This window comes from Aquarana catesbeiana, linkage group LG02, assembly GCF_042186555.1.
Source record: "Aquarana catesbeiana isolate 2022-GZ linkage group LG02, ASM4218655v1, whole genome shotgun sequence".
Classification (NCBI taxonomy): Eukaryota; Metazoa; Chordata; class Amphibia; order Anura; family Ranidae; genus Aquarana; species Aquarana catesbeiana.
Window position 1 is genome coordinate 29,474,469 of NC_133325.1, and position 22,161 is coordinate 29,496,629.

Genomic DNA, 22,161 nt, shown 5'->3' on the forward strand with positions numbered 1-22,161 from the left:
AGGTCCGAATTCAACCAAAAATTTGGACTGAAGTCGGACCTGAAACGGTAAATGGGGACACACCGGACTCCTGCTGTGAGCCGCTCCGTGCTGCAGGGTAAACCCAGCCTTACTCTTTCTGGCCAGCCCAGAACCCTGATGTAACAGCGTTAAATTGGAGTTATTGACTGCGTGCTCCGTTGCGAGTTAGGGGGAGAAAATTACTGACCTTACCCCGGGCGCTGACAATCCATACTACGCTAAAAAAAAAAAAAAAAAAAGACCCCTAACTTTTTTAACTGGCTCCTGGATTCAAAGCAAATTTGTCAAGCCCTGTTTTACAGTTTTCGTGAAAAAAGCTGTTTAAGTTTAGTGATCATTTCAGGAAATGTTATCGATTAAACAGAGTGTGCATTGGGATGCTTAGAATGGATGATGTCATACCTAGAGCACAGAGCCTTAACAAAATTATCTTAGTTCCTTCTCTAAAACATTGCTCTTCTTCTATTGACTGTCCTGTATTAAATTGTTCACATTTCCCAGCGAAACGCACAGCCAACTTCTTTTTTTAAATCGCTGACATGCCCACATTTTTAAGTTTATCAACATAAATTTTATACTGATATGTTCACAAAGGCCGTGTGTCTCTAACGGTGAAGTCGCTGTTTCCATAGCATTTATTGTTGTGGATTTATTAAGGCTTGTTTGAAGGGTTCTCTCACACTGTCTCTCACTCATTAGGTGTGGGGATTAATGATCAAAAAGCTTTTCAAAAAAACCTGTAAATATTCCACATCTTTCATACATTAGTGGTGTTGTTAAACTTTTTTAATGAAATTCATGTTTATTTTAAAACCATTCCTACTTTTCCAACTATTCTCACTTCTTCAACTTTTTCTTACGGAATTAAGCTATTCTTACAGTTAGCTTTAGCAATTCAGCATTCCCACTCATTTTCTCCAGGAAATGCATGTTCTAGTTAACTTGTACTCTTTACTTTCTTTTTCTCTTTTCCTATATTCTTTACCTGAGATTGCTGGGTTTAATCTACATGTCTGGGCATTTTATGGCCTCCAAAACTGTGATAGGTAGTGAGGAGTGAAATCACCATTTTACGCCCTTAGAAATCCTGAAGGCGGTGATTGGTTTCCGGGGTCCCGTACGCGGCTAGGCTCCCAAAAAGTCCCACACATGTGGTATCCCCGTACTCAGGAGAAGCAGAATGTATTTGACAACTTTGTGTACATTTTTTTTGTCATTTTTCAATCACTTATGACAAAAAAAAAAAAGTAAATATTCAATGTGCTCAACATGCCTCCTAGCAAATTCCTTGGGGCGTCTACTTTCCAAATCAGGGTCATTAGGGGGGGTTGTACTGCCCTGCCATTTTAGCACCTCAAGAAATGAGATAGGCAGTCAAACTAAAAGCTGCGTAAATTCCAGAAAATGTACCCTAGTTTATAGACGCTATAACTTTTGCGCAAAACAATAAATATACGCTTATTGAATTATTATTTTTTTACCCAAGACATGTGGCTGAATGCTTTTTGGCCTAAATGTATGACTAAATTTTAGTTTATTGTATTTTTTTTTTTATAACAAAATGTAGACATTTTTTTTTTATTTTTTCAAAATTTTCGGTCTTTTTTCGTTTATATCCCAAAAAATAAAAACCGCAGATGTGATCAAATACCACCAAAAGAAAGCTCTATTTATGGGGGAAAAAAGGACGCACATTTTGGTTGGGTACATCGTTGCATGACCACGCAATTACCAGTTAAAACAGCGCCAAATTGTAAAAAAAAAAAAAAAAAAAAAAAAAAAGTGCTCTGGTCAGGAAAGGGGTAAAAACCTTCCGGGGCTGAAGTGGTTAATAAAAAATATAACAATAAAAACGTATTATATTGTTTCATTCCATTCGTTTAGATACGGCATTCATTATTTAGTTACTTCAGACTAAATTTGTAATCGTTACATTCACTAACAGACAAAATTTGAAAGGAAATTTCAATAGCTATAATTTAATAGTTAGTTATTCTTTCGAATTTACGAATTGCGATCATAACACATTGCCCAAAAAACAAACAAACAAAAAAAACAAAAAACAAAAAAAACAAATGAAGCAAAAACAAACATTTTTTGGCAGTGTACATGTCTAGTTTAGACAGTTTAAATAAAACAGGTGCATAGAGGTGAAGGACAAAGTGATGAGGACTCACCTCCATCTTTCCTCGGGGGCCAAGTCAGACAGGTCCACCTGGAAGACAAGAACACATTCAGCTTTAGTTGGGGTGTATTATCGGGTGAGGAGCCATTGTGTGATCTACGAGTGGAGACCAGCCATAACCACAGCTCAGGGAGGAGGGTGGGAGTCGGTGAAGACAGGGTGACAATCCTGGAAGGACCTTGTGTACGTTAATACTCTGTACTGAGGATTACCAGTTCCAGCGGCCTGGTGAGTGTATGAAGGTCAGAGCTCCAGGGAGGGAGGGTTAGAGGCTCACACGCTGCAGCCACATCAGAAAATCGGTAGAAGGGAGAGTCCAAAGCTAAGGGACATATATGAAAACATCACAACCAGAAACATGCTGTATTCCGAACATTCTGTATTATAAACAAAATTATCTGACAAATTATCTTGATCAACTCACTTAAAGTCCACCCACACTATGTGTCTCGTTAAACGTCTGTGCTTAAGTGCTGCAGATTGGGGTTGGGAGTTCCATAGGATGGGAGAGGCTCTGGGGAAGTCCCAGAGGTGGTCATGGGAGATGAGGAGGGAGCTAACAAGCAGGAGGTCATGGAAAGAGTGGAGAGAATGGTTTGGGTTAGATGAGTTTGGCGATGTCGCTGAGAGCATACTTATTTATTTATTTCAGGTACTTATATAGCGCCGTCAATTTACGCACATACATTGTACAATCACATCGGTCCCTACCCTCAAGGAGCTTACACTCTAAGGTCCCTAACTGTAAGGGTTTGTTTTTTTTTTCCATCTGAATGTATCCTATGCATGCAGGTGAAAAAACACCTGGCAATGACCAACCCACTGTTGCATAAAACATTCAGCTACGACTCTTATGCCGCGTACACACGAGTGGACTTTACGGCAGACTTTGCCCGGCAGACTTTGATGGACTTTATGACGGACTTTCCTACACACAATCCACCAAAGTCCGTCAAATTTGTACGTGATGACGTACGACTGGACTAAAACCATGAAGTTCATAGCCGGTAGCCAATAGCTGTCCTAGCGTGGCTTTTTGTCCGTCGAACTAGCATACAGACGAGCGGACTTTTCGACCGGACACGAGTCCGTCGGATAGATTTAAAACATGTTTTAAATCTAAGTCCGTCCAACTTTTGAGCAAACAAAGTCCGCTGGAGCCCACACACGATCGAATTGTTCAAATTAGTCTGCCGTAAAGTCTGCTCGTGTATACGTGGCATTATACAGCTTTAGAGGATTGACACTGAAGTCCATGGCCCACAAGTTGTATGAAAGTCAGACCAAAATAGTGCATGAACTAATTTTAAGTCGCACATTTCTGAATGGTTATTATTGAATAACATGGGGTACGACTTGCCATGCGACACTGATGTCCAAAGTTGCACACGTGTGAATGGGGTTTTAGGAGGTCCCTGAAAACACATCTGTTATCAGAAAAGCCTATCCCATCGCCAACTAACAACTGAACTTTTTCCTTTCACACCAGCTCAAAATGGTGTTTTTTTCAGCATTTTGCAGATAGAGAAAAAGGTGCCGATAATGGTGCCAAAAACACAAGCAATTTTGCTGCAATTTTTACCATGGTTTACTGTGTTATCGGCATTTCTTTCCTCACACACTGTCTGTCAGGGCACAGCAAGCACATCATTACACTGCCCAGCCCCGCCAGCGCAGCCCCGCCAGGTGCCCCGCCAGCGCAGCCCCGCCAGCGCAGCCCCGCCAAGTGCCCCGCCAGCGCAGCCCCGCCAAGTGCCCCGCCAGCGCAGCCCCGCCAAGTGCCCCGCCAGCGCAGCCCCGCCAAGTGCAGCCCCGCCAAGTGCCCCGCCAGTGAAGGAGGAAAATGTGCAAAATTTTATAACACAGAAAGAAAATTGGCCTGGGAAGGAAGGGGGTGAAAGAGCCGGGTAGTGAAATGGTTACTAAATTTTAGTGCACAAAAATATAAAATTCCCATTTCTTTTTTTTTTTTTTTTTTTTTTTTTTTGTAAAATATAAAAGATGACATCATGCTGGCTAAATAGATACCAAACATGTCACGCTTTTAAATTGCGTACGCCAATGGAATGGGTGATGCCTTTTAAGCCTTACAGGTTACACAGAAGATCTGGTGCAGAAATTATTTCTCTCACTCTGATGTTTGCAACAATATCTCACAAGCATGGTGCGATCGCCATTTACATATGTGCCTGAGACTTACGTTTGCATCTGCACGTGAGCGCGAAGGGTGGGGCACAGGGGCTCTTAAACACCCCACCCACCCACCCCCATTTATTTTAAAACTTTTTTTTTTTTTTTACTTTTTTATATAAAGGGTCCCTTTAATTTTTCTTCATCAACTTTATCGCTATAACAAGGGTAACAAGGGATGAACAGACTTTGCCCGGCAGACTTTGATGGACTTTCCTACACACAATTCCTACACACAAGTCCTCTTTATGAGATCTGGGGTCTATTATAAGTGGCCTTGCTGGCCGGATCAGCAGGTGAAAAGGTAAAGAAAGCATTAAACAAGGAAACTGATGCAGCCACCACATCTAATGATTGGTATAATGAATGTTTGCTTTTGGGGTTAATGCCGCTTTCAGCTTGGACTGTATTATCAGAAAGGAGGGGGAGGGGCAAGAAGAAGGACCCGGGTGACAAATCCTGGAGGCCAACCATGTTGTTCATCATCTCTGTAAAAAATGGCTACACTGGCAGGAAAAACAAGGAGCGCCAAAAACTCCACGCGAAGATTATCGGTCACCTCTAGCGGGCGTGCCGCCATCAGATAAGGAGGTCTGTGCTGCTCCCTGAGTGTCGGGAGACAAACAAAAAGATCCAGATCACAGACCTTTCCTGATATACCAACATCTGACCTCCAGTTGTAGCAGCTCCTCTCCTGGGCTGGAATGGCGTCCTCCGATTTCACCACACACTGTGAGCAGTAAGTCAGATAAAGAGCCCACTTCATTTCCTATCTGGAGGACGTCCAACATCTAGTCCTTTGCTCCCCAGGTTGACAATCTCAGGCCCGCCCCTTTCATTCATTGGATCTCAGTTCTTTCAATCATGAAGGCTCAGCATCTCACGTGGGCATTACCTACAGTGGTCAGTATGTAAATGATGTCTGCCCAGGAACGCTCCATCCCCTAGACACATACACACCCCAAGGCATTAGGATATTTGCAGGGTGGATAAAGATCAATAATTAAAATAAATTTAAAAAAAAAAGGATTTTTTTTTATTTATAATCTGATTTTTTTTTGTATTTAAATCCATTTTTTTCGTATTTAAAATCAGATTTTTTTTGTAGAGTAAAAATCTATCTAAAGATAGTTTTCTATTTAAGATACATTAATAATTTAGTTTATTCAGCATGAAATGGAGCTTAGTTATGTAACATGAGGCTGTATATTCTGCAATATTTACATTTTTGGTAATTCAATGAATCCAAGCTGAGATAGCATGCATTGATGCGTTCACACTATGGGGGTTATCTACGAAAGGCAAATCCACTTTGCACTACAAGTGCAAATTGCAATTGAAATTGCACTGGAAGTGAAGTCGCTGTAAATCTGAGGGGCAGATCTGAAATGAGGGGAAGCTCTGCTGATTTTATCATCCAATCATGTGCAAGCTAAAATGCTGGTTTATATTTTCCTTGTATGTCCCCCTCGGATCTACAGCGATTGCACTTCCAAGTGTACTTTCAGTGCAATTTCAATTGCACTTGTAGTTTGCACTTGTAGCGCAAAGTGGATTTGCCTTTCGTAAATAACCCCCAATGTCACAGTAACCATGAGATAAAACAAAGTTCAAGAATATTCCTTTATCCCATTGTTCTGTAAATCTATGTACACTACAAACTGTATGATTGAATCAGTTCTGATATCGCTGTTTTACTAACAGGACAGCTTATTATTCTAAATAGGAAACCTTCACTTTGTTTGCAAATATTAAAGATTTTAGTTACCAGCAAGAAAGAGTACCTGTCATTTCAGATCCACCATGGCAGCGCCTGTTAGCGGGCATCCATCACCTGCTGCCACCACGTCCCTCACCTTGTTGTGTCACTGCCGCATCACCAGCCGCCTCATTAAATGGGACTGTCGGTGAGTCAACAGCGGGTCAGAGGAGGAGCCGCTTCAGGACAGAGATGACAGTTGCTCTTTAAAAGTTATGATTTAAATCAAGTCTTTTTACTAGTGATTTAAATTGTGATTTAAATTGACTTGATTTAAATCAAATCCACCCTGGATATTTGCATAACTCCTCCCACTGCTTGCATCAAGGCTGAGAGGTGTACTGATGTAAGGGAGGGTTATATATCAGGAGGTTTTTTTTTTTTTTGCCATCCGTGTTCCATTGGGAAGATTTCACTTCCTGTCCCATAGCCAAAACAGGAAGTGAGGGGGTGCCTCCAAAGTTAGGGATTCCTTGGTTGTCACCAGAACTAGTGTCCCCATTGAAAGACGCAGTGCCGTATTGCAAAAAATGACCTGGTCATTAAGGGGGGGGGGGGGGATCTTCTGGTCCTTCAGTGGTTAAAGAGGAGCTCCAGTCAAAAAGTGTAGCTACTGACTTAATAAACCCACACTCACCTGTCCAACGGTCCAGTGGGGATCTTACCCGCGCTGTGAGACACCCCCCCCTCCTCCCCCCCGTCCTCCCTCGGCGGGTGCCAGCATCTCCACTATCGGCACCCAGTTGTGGCAATTTGTGGCTTCAGAGCCGGGTGCCCACTGTGCATGCGCGAGCGGCACTGGGCTCTGTGACTGGTCCCAAAGTCTTCTAGGACCTGTCATATGTCCCAGAAGACTTTGGGAGGGAGAACTTTCACTTCCAATCGCCTAAGGCGACCGAAACGGAAGTGGGAGCAGGTACCTGTCAAAATCGAGTACCTGCTCCCCCCAAGCTCAGTTTCCCAAACAGGAGGCCTTAAAAGGGGTTGTAAACCCTTTGTGGTTTTTCACCTTCATGCATTTTATGCATGAAGGTAAAAAACCTTCTGTAGTGCCCCAGAGCCCCCTTTTTACTTACCTGAACCTGATCTTTCCAGCGACGGGGGACGACCACACCCACTCCAGCCACCGTTTCGGGTCCTCACTGGATTAATAGCAGCACAGCCATTGGCTCCCGCTGCTGTCAATCAAATCCAGTGACACGGGAGCCGGGGCCGAGTCCTGCTGTCTGTGTCAATGGACGCAGCAGCAGGACTCAGGAGTGCGCCCCGCGCGGGTGCTCCGAGGGAGAGCGTCTCTCCAACGGGTCACTCAAGAAGAGGAGGAGCCAGGAGCGCCGCTGGAGGACCCAAGAGGAAGATCGGGGCCACTCTGTGTAAAACTCTTGCACAGAGAAGGTAAGTATTACATTTTTTTTTTTTTTTTTTTAACAAATAACCTTTACAAGCCCTTTAAAGCCAAAGTTCCACTTTTGGGTGGAACTCCGCTTTAGCCACTTGAAGATCAGGCCTTTTTCTGACACTTCTCACATGTGTAAAAATCTGTATTTGTTTGCTAGCAAATTACTTAGAACACCTAAATATTATATATTTTTCAAAGCAGAGGGCCTAGAGAATAAAATAGTGGGTGTTGCAATTTTTTACATCACACGGTATTTACGCAGCAGGTTTTTCAAATGCATTTTTTTTTTTGGGGGGGGGGGGGGGGCACGACACACTTTAACTGTTTGCCGTCATTATACTGCGGCAGGTCGGCACGATCCCACAAGCTGCCGTAGCTATACGTCGGCTCCTTTAATCGGGATAGCAGGCTATCCCGATTAAAGGAGCCGACGTATAGCTACGGCAGCTTGTGGGATCGTGCCGACCTGCTGCAGTATACAGCTGATTGCTGTATAAATGCCAATGGTCCCAAATATGTGTTAAAAGTGTCCGCCATAATGTCGCAGTCCAATAAAAAAAAAAAAAAATTGCAGATCGCCGCCATTACTAGTAAAAAAAAAAAAAAATGAATAATAAAAATGCCATAAATCTATCCCGTATTTTGTAGACGCTATAAATTTTGCGCAAACCAATCAATATACGCTTATTGCAATTTTGTTTACTAAAAATATGTAGAAGAATATATATCGGCCTAAACTGAGCAAAATTAGCTTTTTAAAAAAAAAAAAAAAAAATGGGGATATTTATTATAGCAAAAAGTACAAAATTTGTTTTTCAAAAAAATTTTGCTTTTTTTTTGTTTATAGTGCAAAAAATAAAGACCACAGAGATGATCAAATATCACCAAAAGAAGGCTCTATTTGTGGGGGGGAGTGTTGATTTTGTTTGGGTGCCATGTCTTACGACCGCACAATTATCAGTTAAAGTGACGCAGTGCCGAATCGCAAACAATGGCCTGGTCACTGAGCAGCCAAATCTTCCGGGGCTGAAGTGGTTATTGAATTTTAACACACAAAACACAATATAGTTACCAATTTGTTTGGTAAAATATAAAAGATGGTGTTACTTTGAGTAAAAAGATAACGAACAGGTCACGCTTTAACCACTTCAGCTCCGGAAAGTTTTAGCTCCCTTCATTAGCAGGACATTATTTGCTATTCAGCACGGTGCTACTTTAACTGGCAATTGTGCGGTCATGCAACACTGTACACAAAGTAAATTTATTAAAAAAAAAAAAAAAATCATACCTCCTGACAAAGTATGTTTAGGAGATTAAGACGAGGGGATTTCTAAGCCCTGGACCAGTGATGCGACTACACGAGGTCTCCTAGCGGGGGGATCACTGAGCTCCAGGTCGGGGGGGGATGAGGAGGGGGGTCCAGTGTAAGTTCACCTTACAGATTTTTCTGTAAAGGTTTACTTGCCCTTTAAACTTAAAAGCCTTAGGTTACCACTTTAGAAGTACACAGGAGGTCTGGTGCTATAGAATTATTTTGACGTTCGAGGGGATGCCTCACATATGTGGTGCGATCGATGTTTGTGTACCGATGTGGGACCGGCGTGTGCGTTTGCCTTTGACAGCAGACACAAGGAGGCGAGGATGCTTTTAGATTTTTTATTACTTTTTTTTTGTATTTATACACTGTACTTTTCATTTTGCTTGTTTTTTTATCACAAGGAGTGCAAACATTCTTTGTGAAAGCAATAGGCATTGACAGGTCCTCTTTACTGTGACCCGATGATTTTTACAAACCACTACTGGTCTGTTTATTACACCAGAAGTGATCAAATACTTGTTGCATTCAGTTTCTTAGACCATAGAAATGATCTGGGCTGTTCCGGTCCCCAATCAACTCTATGGTCAGCTGGCAGAACTGCCGTCCAAAGTCCCGGGCCCCTCAGTGGGATGGAAGAGCTTGGAACGGAGGTGGGCTATTTAGCCGCTAGGATTGCTTTTATATAAAAGCTAGAAAATTACTTGGAACCCCAAACATTATATATATTTTAGCAGAGACCCTAGAGAATAAAATGTCAATTGCTGCAATATGTTATGTCACACTGTATTTGCCCAGCGGTCTTTGGGGGGGAAAAAAATACACTTCAATTAAAAAAAAAAAAAAACTTAACAGAAAAGTTAGCCTTTTTTTTTGTTTGTTTTTATGTGAAAGATGATGTTACGCAGCAAGAATCGTGATCTATCTTCTAAGCAAAAAAAATGTGATTCTCATTTTAGCCAGAATTATGCTCTAATGTCTAGTATGGGGGGGTTGGTGATGGTGGAGGGTCTACTGTGGGGGAGGGGTGATAGTGGGGGGTCTGGTGGGGGGAGGGGTGATAGTAGGGGGTCTGGTGGGGGGAGGGGTGATAGTGGGGGTCTGGTGGGGGGAGGGGTGATAGTGGGGGGTCTGGTGGGGGGAGGGGTGATAGTAGGGGGTCTGGTGGGGGGAGGGGTGATAGTGGGGGGTCTGGTGGGGGGAGGGGTGATAGTAGGGGGTCTGGTGGGGGGAGGGGTGATAGTGGGGGGTCTGGTGGGGGAAGGGTTTGATAGTAGGGGGTCTGGTGGGGGAAGGGTTTGATAGTAGGGGGTCTGGTGGGGGAAGGGTTTGATAGTAGGGGGTCTGGTGGGGGAAGGGTTTGATAGTAGGGGGTCTGGTGGGGGAAGGGTTTGATAGTAGGGGGTCTGGTGGGGGGAGGGGTGATAGTAGGGGGTCTGGTGGGGGGAGGGGTGATAGTGGGGGGTCTGGTGGGGGGAGGGGTGATAGTGGGGGGTCTGGTGGGGGGAGGGGTGATAGTGGGGGGTCTGGTGGGGGGAGGGGTGATAGTGGGGGGTCTGGTGGGGGGAGGGGTGATAGTGGGGGGTCTGGTGGGGGGGAGGGGTGATAGTAGGTGGTCTGGTGGGGGAGGGGTACTGTCAGTGTAATGGAGGGTTCTTTCAGTTGGGTGGGGGAGGGGTGACCAGCTGTCATTGCAGTGACTCTCCCCTCCTCCGGTGGCGGTATCTCCCTCTATGATCAGGCCTCCTCCCGGTTCCCCCCGCTCTCTCTCTCACCTCCTCAACCGCCTCCCTGGGTCCCCCGACTTCCACCTCCAGCACAGCGGCGGCCATCTTGCGCCACGACAGCGAGTTCCGGGAGAATCCGGCCAATGACACGGCGGCCAAAGCCTCTCAAAACCCTCCAATCAGAGAGCAGGACGGTGACCAACTGACCCGCACACGTGACCCGGAAGTGGTCCTACGGATTTGTGGCGGCCATGTTGGTTGTGGTCTCCGGTAGAATGTTTCCCATACTTGGTCCCCATACCCTCATATCGCTCTCCGTCACTCCTAGGACCGTTCAAGTCTTTATAAGACAGAGACATTACAGAACGTCCCTCAATGTCCAGCCGGTGTTGTAAAACCAGGACTGAAGAGAAGGTCTACGTAAAGATGGCTGCCATCATGTCCACTGAATGAGAGGAATGCCCGGCCTCTAGCGTCCAGTAGTGGAAAATGATGTGTGGTGACGTTAGGAGGCGGGACTGGGAGGAGCGCGGGAAGTTCAGGTATGGATTGTGCGGTGTATAGGGGTCAGTGTGTGTGATCTATGGGGGGGACACAAGAAGGTTTTACCACTCAGGGTATTCTGCTGCCCCAAGGAGGGGTGGACATGGATATAAATTGATAAACTGTTCCTCAGACCCACGGGTCCCCATATACTCGACCGATTCCCCCAGTATACCGGTCCAATTCCCCCCGGGTCCCCATATACTGGACCGATTCCCCCCCCCCCCCATATACCGGACCAATTCCCCCCCCCCCATATACCGGACCAATTCCCCCCGGGTCCCCATATACCGGACCGATTTCTCCCCCCGCATACCGGACCGATTTCCCCCCGGGTCCCCGTATATTGGGCCGATTTCCCCCCGGGTCCCTGTATACCGGACCGATTTCCCCCCGGGTCCCCGTATACCGGACCGATTTTCCCCCGGGTCCCCGTATACCGGACCGATTTCCCCCCGGGTCCCCGTATACCGGACCGATTACCCCCGGGTCCCCGTATACCGGACCGATTTCCCCCGGGTCCCCGTATACCGGACCGATTTCCCCCGGGTCCCCGTATACCGAAACGATTTCCCCCGGGTCCCCGTATACCGGACCGATTTCCCCCTGGTCCCCGTATACCGGACCGATTTCCCCCGGGTCCCCGTATACCGGACCGATTTCCCCCGGGTCCCCGTATACCGGACCGATTTCCCCCGGGTCCCCGTATACCGGACCGATTTCCCCCGGGTCCCCGTATACCGGACCGATTTCCCCCGGGTCCCCGTATACCGGACCGATTTCCCCCGGGTCCCCGTATACCGGACCGATTTCCCCCGGGTCCCCGTATACCGGACCGATTTCCCCCGGGTCCCCGTATACCGGACCGATTTCCCCCGGGTCCCCGTATACCGGACCGATTTCTCCCCCCGCATACCGGACCGATTTCCCCCCGGGTCCCCGTATATTGGGCCGATTTCCCCCCGGGTCCCTGTATACCGGACCGATTTCCCCCCGGGTCCCCGTATACCGGACCGATTTTCCCCCGGGTCCCCGTATACCGGACCGATTTTCCCCCGGGTCCCCGTATACCGGACCGATTACCCCCGGGTCCCCGTATACCGGACCGATTTCCCCCGGGTCCCCGTATACCGGACCGATTTCCCCCGGGTCCCCGTATACCGGACCGATTTCCCCCGGGTCCCCGTATACCGAAACGATTTCCCCCGGGTCCCCGTATACCGGACCGATTTCCCCCTGGTCCCCGTATACCGGACCGATTTCCCCCGGGTCCCCGTATACCGGACCGATTTCCCCCGGGTCCCCGTATACCGGACCGATTTCCCCCGGGTCCCCGTATACCGGACCGATTTCCCCCGGGTCCCCGTATACCGGACCGATTTCCCCCGGGTCCCCGTATACCGGACCGATTTCCCCCGGGTCCCCGTATACCGGACCGATTTCCCCCGGGTCCCCGTATACCGGACTGATTTCCCCCGGGTCCCCGTATACCGGACCGATTTCCCCCGGGTCCCCGTATACCGGACCGATTTCCCCCGGGTCCCCGTATACCGGACCGATTTCCCCCGGGTCCCCGTATACCGGACCGATTTCCCCCGGGTCCCCGTATACCGGACCGATTTCCCCCGGGTCCCCGTATACCGGACCGATTTCCCCCGGGTCCCCGTATACCGGACCGATTTCCCCCTGGGTCCTCGTATACCAGACCGATTTCCCCCCGGGTTACATCTGTCATTTTGTTTTTTTTAGATATTTGTATTTTTCAATAAATTTATATTTTTTATACTGCTATATCTTCTCCACTGTCTCTTAGCCTAAAAAGTCTGCCTCCCTGGTAATACTCAGTACTACCTTATTTTGTATCCCCGTATACCGGACCGTTTTCCCCCCGGGTCCCCATATACCGGACTGATTGTCCCCGTATACTAGACCGCCCCCCCCCCTCCTCCCTCCGAGTCCCCATATACTGGACCGATTCCATAGTTACCAACATTGTAAAAAAAAAATTATAGGGACACTTTTTTTGTATGCAGGCGGAGTCTTATTATAATTAGGGGTGGGGCATTCGTTTTAAGGCGTGGCCTAGAGGGGAAAGGAAAATGCGACGAGGGTCCCAAAATCGGGATTGTCCCGGGAAAATCGGGACTGTTGGCAAGTATTCAAATCCCCCCGGGGCCCCGTATACCAGACCGAACCCCCCCCTCCCCCCGAGTCCCCATATACTGGACTGATTTCCCCCCAGGTCCCCGTATACCAGACCAACCCCCCCGAGTCCCCATATACTGGACTGTCCCCATATACTGAACCTTCTCCGTATACCGGACCGAGCCCTTATATACCAGACTGATCCCCCCCTACGGGTCCCCCCGTATATCAGACCGATCGACCCCCCCCCCCCCGCTCCAATCCCCTTATACTGGACTGATACCCCCGTGGCCCTGTAAACTGGAATGATCCCCCTTGTTCCCATACGCTGGGACCGGTCATAACCCTGTGCTCTGGAATGAGCCTCCATGGCCCTATATACTAAAATGATACCCAACTGGAATCTCGATGCGCCGTCCATTCGTACTGCCCTCCTCCAGTGACTTTATGAGTATAGGAGGCCTTCCCTCTTGGGCTCGATTCACATCTATGCATGTTGCTTTTGAGCGTTTCTGCGGTGCTTTTTGCGGTGCTTGCTGCGTTTTTGAACATTGTTTTTGCCGTGTTTTGCGCTTTTTTTTTTTTACACTGTTGCTTAGCAACCAGCTATATACAGTGTAAAAAAAAAAGGAATTAAAAAAAAACGCAAATCGCGGCAAAATTCTATTACATGCAAAACGCTGCATTTTGCGTGACAAAAAGTCCCTGACCCTTTCCAAAAATGCAGAGGCACAAAAATGCATTGATGTGAACATGTTCCATAGGAACCGATGTTAAAAAATTTCCATGCATTTCTGCAAAATGCATCAAAAACGCATTTATGTGAATCGAGCCTTAAGCCACGTTTCCTCAATGGCCCTAGGTTCTGGTGTATAAGGCATGTAGATGTTGTTTGGCAAACTCTAATCTGGCCTTCCTGTTCTTGAAGCTCACCAATGGTTTACATCTTGTGGTGAACCCTCTGTATTCACTCTGGTGAAGTCTTCTCTTGATTGTTGACTTTGACACACATACACCTACCTCCTGGAGAGTGTTCTTGATCTGGCCAACTGTTGTGAAGGGTGTTTTCTTCACCAGGGAAAGAATTCTTCGGTCATCCACCACAGTTGTTTTTCGTGGTCTTCCGGGTCTTTTGGTGTTGCTGAGCTCACCGGTGCGTTCTTTCTTTTTAGGGATGTTCCAAACAGTTGATTTGGCCACACCTAATGTTTTTGCTATCTCTCTGATGGGTTTGTTTTTGTTTTTTCAGGCTAATGATGGCTTGCTTCACTGATAGTGACAGCTCTTTGGATCTCATATTGAGAGTTGACAGCAACAGATTCCAAATGCAAATAGCACACTTGAAATGAACTCTGGACCTTTTATCTGCTCCTTGTAAATGGGATAATGAGGGAATAACACACACCTGGCCATGGAACAGCTAAGCAGCCAATTGTCCCATTACTTTTGGTCCCTTAAAAAGTGGGAGGCACATATACAAACTGTTGTACTTCCTACACAGTTCATCTGATTTGGATGTAAATATCCTCAAATTAAAGCTGACAGTCTGCAGTTAAAGCACATCTTGTTTGTTTCATTTCAAATCCATTGTGGTGTATAGAGCCAAAAAGATTAGAATTGTGTTGATGTCCCAATATTTATGGACCTGACTAAGTGTGTGGTGCTTTTACTAAGGGATGTGCCAGATTTTAGTTCTTGCTTTGCAGGAAACAAAAAGTGGCACATCGCCGCTGTCAGTAGAGCTCTGTGTTGTTTACCTACACAGAGCTCTCGCCTGTCACTCGCTGACAAATCATTGACCGGGAACCAGTGAACCGCATGTGCTGGTGTGGCACATGCTAGTGCCCCCTTCCATGGAAATGCAGAATCACGTATACAGTATATATACAGGGTTGTGCAAAGCTGGCCCGCACTGTAGCAGTAAAACTACAGTGCGTAGTCGGCAAGTGGTTAATCCAGAGTTACCCAACTTGTCTCTTGAAGTATCTGGGTTAAGTTCTAGACACAGCTCAAGCCAGAGTTTTTCTTCTCCGGGGGAAACTTCAGACTCATTGTTCATTCCTAGAGTTGCCCAACTGGAATTCTACTCATTGGTCTGTACCTACTATCTTACAGTGCCTTGGATCACCTCCAGCCACCTGATCCTAAACCTGCTTCCAGTGATTGGGTTTGAGAGTACCCGAGGCCTTGCCTTCATACCTTAAGCTATGTTGCTTCTGTGGACACAGGTTCTGTTGGACAATGTAACCCTGACCATGCAGAGGTGTGGCTGGATCCTAAACCTTACAAAATTATCGCTGGAACCAATAGTTTGGAGTATCTGGGTCTAGTCCTAGAGTTTTTCTTCAGCAAGTCTTTGGAGCAGGTTCTGGTGGACAATGCAGATCTGACTGTCCAGACCTTTGCAAGAGGTTCAGCTGGACCCTGAAACCTCAGTAATCGGTGTTGGATCCAACTCATTTGTAATATCTGGGTTTAATTCTTCAATCTCTACACTCCCAGACCCATATTTTTTTTAGTCCAGTTAACCAATGCATTGCTTGGAGTATCTGGGACTAGTCCTACACACAGCGTAAGCTAGAGTTTTTCTTCCCCAGGTAAAACATCAAGCTCTCTCCTCCCAGACTTGTTCTTCAGCCCAGGAGTTTCCCAGCTCTTTGGTTCTGGTAGTATCCTTTGAGGTAGTCCCATTTGCCCAGTTTCACTCCAGACTCCTACAACACTACTCATTGTTGTGGGACAAGTCAGTCCAGTCTATGGACTGAGCAATTGAGGACCAGGTTGTCTCTTGCTTGGTGGGTCAAGAACCCCCTCACTTTCTCATTTTTGGAAGAACCTCACAATGGATGCTATATTGTTGGTACTGGAAAGGAATTTTGGGCACCCTGTTGGTGCAAGATGACTTGGACATTGGAGAAATCTTGTTTTCCAGTCAACATTCAGATTTTTCTGCAACTCTGTACCTCTCAGTTGGAAGGTTATCTGATAAAGATTAATTTGGATGGCACTGGCAAGCGAGAGAGAGAGAGTGAGCATATCCTCACATCTCAGCTGGACTCTGGGGATTGGTCCTTACATCCGGAGGTGTTTCAGAACCTGTCACAGATGGCAGGTGGTGGATGTGGCCCGAAAGACAAAACCAGAGAAAATTGCCAGCTCAGCTTACCAACCAGTCTGCTTACCAACTGAATTAACCTGTTCAACAATATGCGTTAAAAACAGTTTGTTTTTTGTTTTTTTAGCACACGTTTGCAAACGCATGTGTAAGCTACAAGGCCTCTTTATGGCACCCTGTATCACTTGCAGTCCCTAACTTTCTAAATTTATGAGGGTCTCCACAATGGAAGCACAAGCATTCTAATAGATAAGGGGCAGGTGGGCTGGGAGGTAGCCCAATCCTCAAAGGCACAGGGGCACATTGGACACCCAGCACAATGACAGAAAAGGTGTCCAGTGTGTCCCGTGATCAAATTTCAACCAGTAACAAAGAGATGGCCCCTGCCCCCACCTATAACTGGTCTTCACAGCAAGGAGCACACGGAAAGGCAAACACATGAAAGACAAAACCAGAGAAAATTCCCAGCAACTCACCAACCAGTCTGCATACCAACCAAATAAATGTGGCCCTCCTGGCCTGCAGATTTAACAGCTTACTAGATGGAGGACCTCTGTACCTGGAGATGCACCCAACAGAAGCAAAGGATCCTCTGGTTCCACTATAGCAGCCTTTCTCAACCTTTTCAACATGGAGGAACCCTTAAAGAAAAACTTTCTGGTCACGGAACCCCTGCTTAAAATTACAATATCTACAACTCATGATACATTAGTGTGATGGGTAGTGGGAATAATACTCCTTACATTTGTGGTCATTTGGGAAGGATTATCCCCTTAAAGGTAGCTAAAAAGATCAATGGTGTCAGTGGGAACTTATCTGAATGGAAGAAACTGCTCATTGCTCAAGGAACCCCTAGCGACCTCTGGAGGAACCTTAGGCTTCCATGGAACCCTGGTTGAGAAACCCTGCTCTAAAGAATCAGTACACCTTGATTTAAGCCTTTCATCCCCTGAAACCTCTTTGCTGTCTGGCAGGATCAAGATGAGGGCCTTCTGGTAATCCTTATTGCTCCAGATTATCTCAACAGAATATAATATACCGACTGTGTATGATTCCTGGCATAGACTTTGCCAGATTGTCAGGATCTTTGGTCTCAAGCACTGATTTACCATCCTGCTTCATGGTCGCTGGTTTTAACAGCAAGACTGTTGAAATCCAGGTCCTGAGAGACAATGGTATCTCTAAATCAGTGAGTCATATGATGCTAGAAGCTAGGATAGATACTTCCTGCAAAAAAAAAAAAAAAAAAAAAAAACAGTGGCGATTAAATGCCACCAAAAGAAAGCTTTAACTGTGAAAAAAAAATGTAAAATGTTGTATGGCTACAGTGTTGTATGACCGCGCAATTGTCATTCAAAATGTGCCAGCCCTGAAAGCTGAAATTTTGCCTGGGCAGGAAGGAGGTGAAAGTGTCTGGTATTGAAGTGGTTAAAAAAAAAAACTGGCTCCTAACTTTTTTAGCTGGCTCCTAGATTCAAAGCAAATTTGGCAAGCCCTGCTCTAGGCCAACCCAGGATAACCCAGCATGCCTCAGTTTTGTAGTAGAGCAGTACCAGGATCATGATCACAGAGGGTTGGGACCTGTGTCCCTCATTGGGCTCTAAGAAAACATTTTACGTAGTGCAGATATCTGTGCAAAAAGGTATTTAAAATACTTGCATTATATGTGTTTTTTGCCTGCAACTTATTACGTTGGTGTCAGGTTCTTTAAAGGTGTGAGGGTGATTTATATCTGTAGATACAGTCTAAAACTCAAATCTTTTGGATTACAGACTCTTCACTCCAGAACCTGATGGCCCCAATCAGAATCCAGCATGTTGTGTCCTTCAGCTCCCAGGTAATCACTCATAGTTACATAGTAGATGAGGTTGAAAAAAGACACAAATCCATCAAGTCCAACCTATGTGTGTGATTATGTGTCAGTATTACATTACATATCCCTGTATGTTGCGGTCATTCAGGTGATTATCTAATAGTTTCTTGAAGCTATCAATGCTCCCCGCTGAGACCACCGCCTGTGGAAGGGAATTCCACATCCTTGCCGCTCTTACAGTAAAGAACCCTCTACGTAGTTTAAGGTTAAACCTCTTTTCTTCTAATTGTAATGAGTGGCCACGAGTCTTATTAAACTCTCTTCTGCGAAAAAGTTTTATCCCTATTGTGGGGTCACCAGTACAGTATTTGTAAATTGAAATCATATCCCCTCTCAAGCGTCTCTTCTCCAGAGAGAATAAGTTCAGCGCTCGCAACCTTTCCTCATAACTAAGATCCTCCAGACCATTTATTAGCTTTGTTGCCCTTCTTTGTACTCGCTCCATTTCCAGTACATCCCTCCTGAGGACTGGTGCCCAGAACTGGACAGCATACTCTAGGTGCAGCCGGACCAGAGTCTTGTAGAGCGGGAGAATTATCGTTTTATCTCTGGAGTTGATCCCCCTTTTAATGCCAATATTCTGTTTGCTTTATTAACAGCAGCTTGGCATTGCATGCCATTGCTGAGCCTATCATCTACTAGGACCCCCAGGTCCTTTTCCATCCTAGATTCCCCCAGAGGTTCTCCCCCCAGTGTATAGATTGCATTCATATTTTTGCCACCCAAATGCATTATTTTACATTTTTCTACATTGAACCTCATTTGCCATGTAGTTGCCCACCCCATTAATTTGTTCAGATCTTTTTGCAAGGTTTCCACATCCTGCGGAGAAGTTATTGCCCTGCTTAGCTTAGTATCGTCTGCAAATACAGAGATTGAACTGTTTATCCCATCCTCCAGGTCGTTTATAAACAAATTAAATAGGATTGGTCCCAGCACAGAACCCTGGGGAACCCCACTACCCACCCCTGACCATTCTGAGTACTCCCCATTTATCACCACCCTCTGAACTCGCCCTTGTAGCCAGTTTTCAATCCATGTACTCACGCTATGGTCCATGCCAACAGACCTTATTTTGTACAGTAAACGTTTATGGGGAACTGTGTCAAATGCTTTTGCAAAATCCAGATACACCACGTCTACGGGCCTTCCTTTATCTAGATGGCAACTCACCTCCTCATAGAAGGTTAATAGATTGGTTTAGCAAGAACGATTCTTCATGAATCCATGCTGATTACTGCTAATGATATTGTTCTTATTACTAAAATCTTGTATATAGTCCCTTATCATCCCCTCCAAGAGTTTACATACTATAGATGTTAGGCTAACTGGTCTGTAATTCACAGGGATGTTTTTTGGGCCCTTTTTAAATATTGGTGCTAAGCTTTTCTCCAATCAGCTGGTACCATTCCAGTCAATAGACTGTCTGTAAAAATTAGGAACAACGGTCTGGCAATCACCTGACTGAGTTCCCTAAGTACCCTCGGATGCAAGCCATCTGGTCCCGGTGATTTATTAATGTTAAGTTTCTCAAGCCTAATTTTAATTCCATCCTCTGTTAACCATGGAGGTGCTTCCTGTGTTGTGTCATGAGGATAAACACTGCAGTTTTGGTTACTGAAGCCCCCCAATTCACTCGTGAAGACTGAGGAGAAGAATAAATTCAATACCTTCGCCATCTCCCCATCCTTTGTAACCAGATGTCCTTCCTCATTCTTTATGGGGCCAATATGGTCTGTCCTCCATTTTTTACTGTTTACATACTTAAAGAATTTCTTGGGATTTTTTTTGCTCTCCTCCGCTATGTGTCTTTCATGTTCTATCTTAGCCGTCCTAATTGCACCCTTACATTTCTTATTGCATTCTTTATAAAGTCTGAATGCTGAGGATGATCTCTCAACCTTGTATTTTTTGAAGGCCTTCTCCTTTGCTTTTATATGCATTTTTACATTGGAGTTAAGCCATCCAGGATTTTTGCTCGCTCTTTTAAATTTATTACCCAATGGGTTACATTGGCTAATGCCCTTATTTAATATGCTCCTAAAGCAAACCCATCTCTCCTCCGTATTCTTTGTTCCTAATATTTTATCCCAATTTATGCCTTTTAGCAAGGTTTGTAGTTTAGGGAAGTTGGCTCTTTTGAAATTCAGTGTCTTTGTGTTCCCTTCATGTTTCCTATTTGTGTGATTTATACTGAAACTAATTGACCTGTGATCGCTGTTACCTAAATTGCCCCGTATTTCCACATCTCTTTCATGCAAAATGAGACTATGAGGCAATAGTGCAGTAGAAAGAAGAGTCCCATATATTTATAACCAGGAGTAGGCAACCTCAGTATTCTAGCTGTAGTAAAACTACCAATCCCATCATGCCTCTGATGCCTTTGCCTGTCAGAACCTTGCAAGGCCTCCTGGGATTTGTAGTTTAAACAACTGGAGTGCTGAGGTTGCTGACCCCTTGTATCTCCCAGGCTTAGGATGACAGGATTGTGCCTGTTCCCACTTTTTATCCAGCAAGTGTCTTTCTACCAATGAAAGGTGTCTGCTTTTCTGGAGGAATTGATGGTCAGAGACTGCAGACACACTACAGGAGATGGTTAGAAACTGTTGGCATACTACAGGAAATGGTCAGAGACTGCAGACACACTACAGGGAATGGTCAGAGACTGCAGACACACTACAGGAGATTGTCAGAGACTGCAGACATACTACAGGAGATGGTCAGAGACTGTAGACACACTACATCAGAGGGTCAGAGACTGTTGGCATACTACAGGAGATGGTCAGAGACTGTTGGCATATGAGAGGAGATGGTCAGAGACTGTTGGCATACTACAGGAGATGGTCAGAGACTGTTGGCATACGAGAGGAGATGGTCAGAGACTGTTGGCATACGAGAGGAGATGGTCAGAGACTGTTGGCATACGAGAGGAGATGGTCAGAGACTGTTGGCATACGAGAGGAGATGGTCAGAGACTGTTGGCATACGAGAGGAGATGGTCAAAGACTGCAGGCATACTACAGGAGATGGTCAGAGACTGCAGGCATACTACAGGAGATGGTCAGAGACTGCAGGCATACTACAGGAGATGGTCAGAGACTGCAGGCATACTACAGGAGATGGTCAGAGACTGCAGGCATACTACAGGAGATGGTCAGAGACTGCAGGCATACTACAGGAGATGGTCAGAGACTGCAGGCATACGACAGGAGATGGTCAGAGACTGCAGGCATACGACAGGAGATGGTCAGAGACTGCAGGCATACGACAGGAGATGGTCAGAGACTGCAGGCATACGACAGGAGATGGTCAGAGACTGCAGGCATACTACAGGAGATGGTCAGAGACTGCAGGCATACTACAGGAGATGGTCAGAGACTGCAGGCATACTACAGGAGATTGTCAGAGACTGTAGACACACTACATCAGAGGGTCAGAGACTGTTGGCATACTACAGGAGATGGTCAGAGACTGTTGGCATATGAGAGGAGATGGTCAGAGACTGTTGGCATACTACAGGAGATGGTCAGAGACTGTTGGCATACGAGAGGAGATGGTCAGAGACTGTTGGCATACGAGAGGAGATGGTCAGAGACTGTTGGCATACGAGAGGAGATGGTCAGAGACTGTTGGCATACGAGAGGAGATGGTCAGAGACTGTTGGCATACGAGAGGAGATGGTCAAAGACTGCAGGCATACTACAGGAGATGGTCAGAGACTGCAGGCATACTACAGGAGATGGTCAGAGACTGCAGGCATACTACAGGAGATGGTCAGAGACTGCAGGCATACTACAGGAGATGGTCAGAGACTGCAGGCATACTACAGGAGATGGTCAGAGACTGCAGGCATACTACAGGAGATGGTCAGAGACTGCAGGCATACTAC

General features: G+C 46.0%; 2 protein-coding genes across 2 annotated transcripts in view; one reads left to right on the plus strand and one right to left on the minus strand.

Moving 5' to 3' along the window:
- RNF121 (ring finger protein 121) overlaps positions 1–10,765 on the minus strand; it is a 51,495-nt gene extending 40,730 nt beyond the window's left edge. Inside the window, exons 1-2 of the mRNA XM_073612712.1 lie at positions 10,645–10,765; positions 2,199–2,236 (exon numbers count right to left, since the gene is read on the minus strand). Of these exons, the coding sequence (XP_073468813.1) occupies positions 2,199–2,236; positions 10,645–10,701 (95 nt within the window). The 5' untranslated portion in view covers positions 10,702–10,765. The remainder of the gene's footprint in view (positions 1–2,198; positions 2,237–10,644) is intronic.
- Positions 10,766–11,074: 309 nt separating this feature from the next.
- XNDC1N (XRCC1 N-terminal domain containing 1, N-terminal like) overlaps positions 11,075–22,161 on the plus strand; it is a 48,523-nt gene continuing 37,436 nt past the window's right edge. Inside the window, exons 1-2 of the mRNA XM_073612713.1 lie at positions 11,075–11,138; positions 18,172–18,236. Coding sequence (XP_073468814.1) covers positions 18,192–18,236 — 45 coding nt within the window. The 5' untranslated portion in view covers positions 11,075–11,138; positions 18,172–18,191. The remainder of the gene's footprint in view (positions 11,139–18,171; positions 18,237–22,161) is intronic.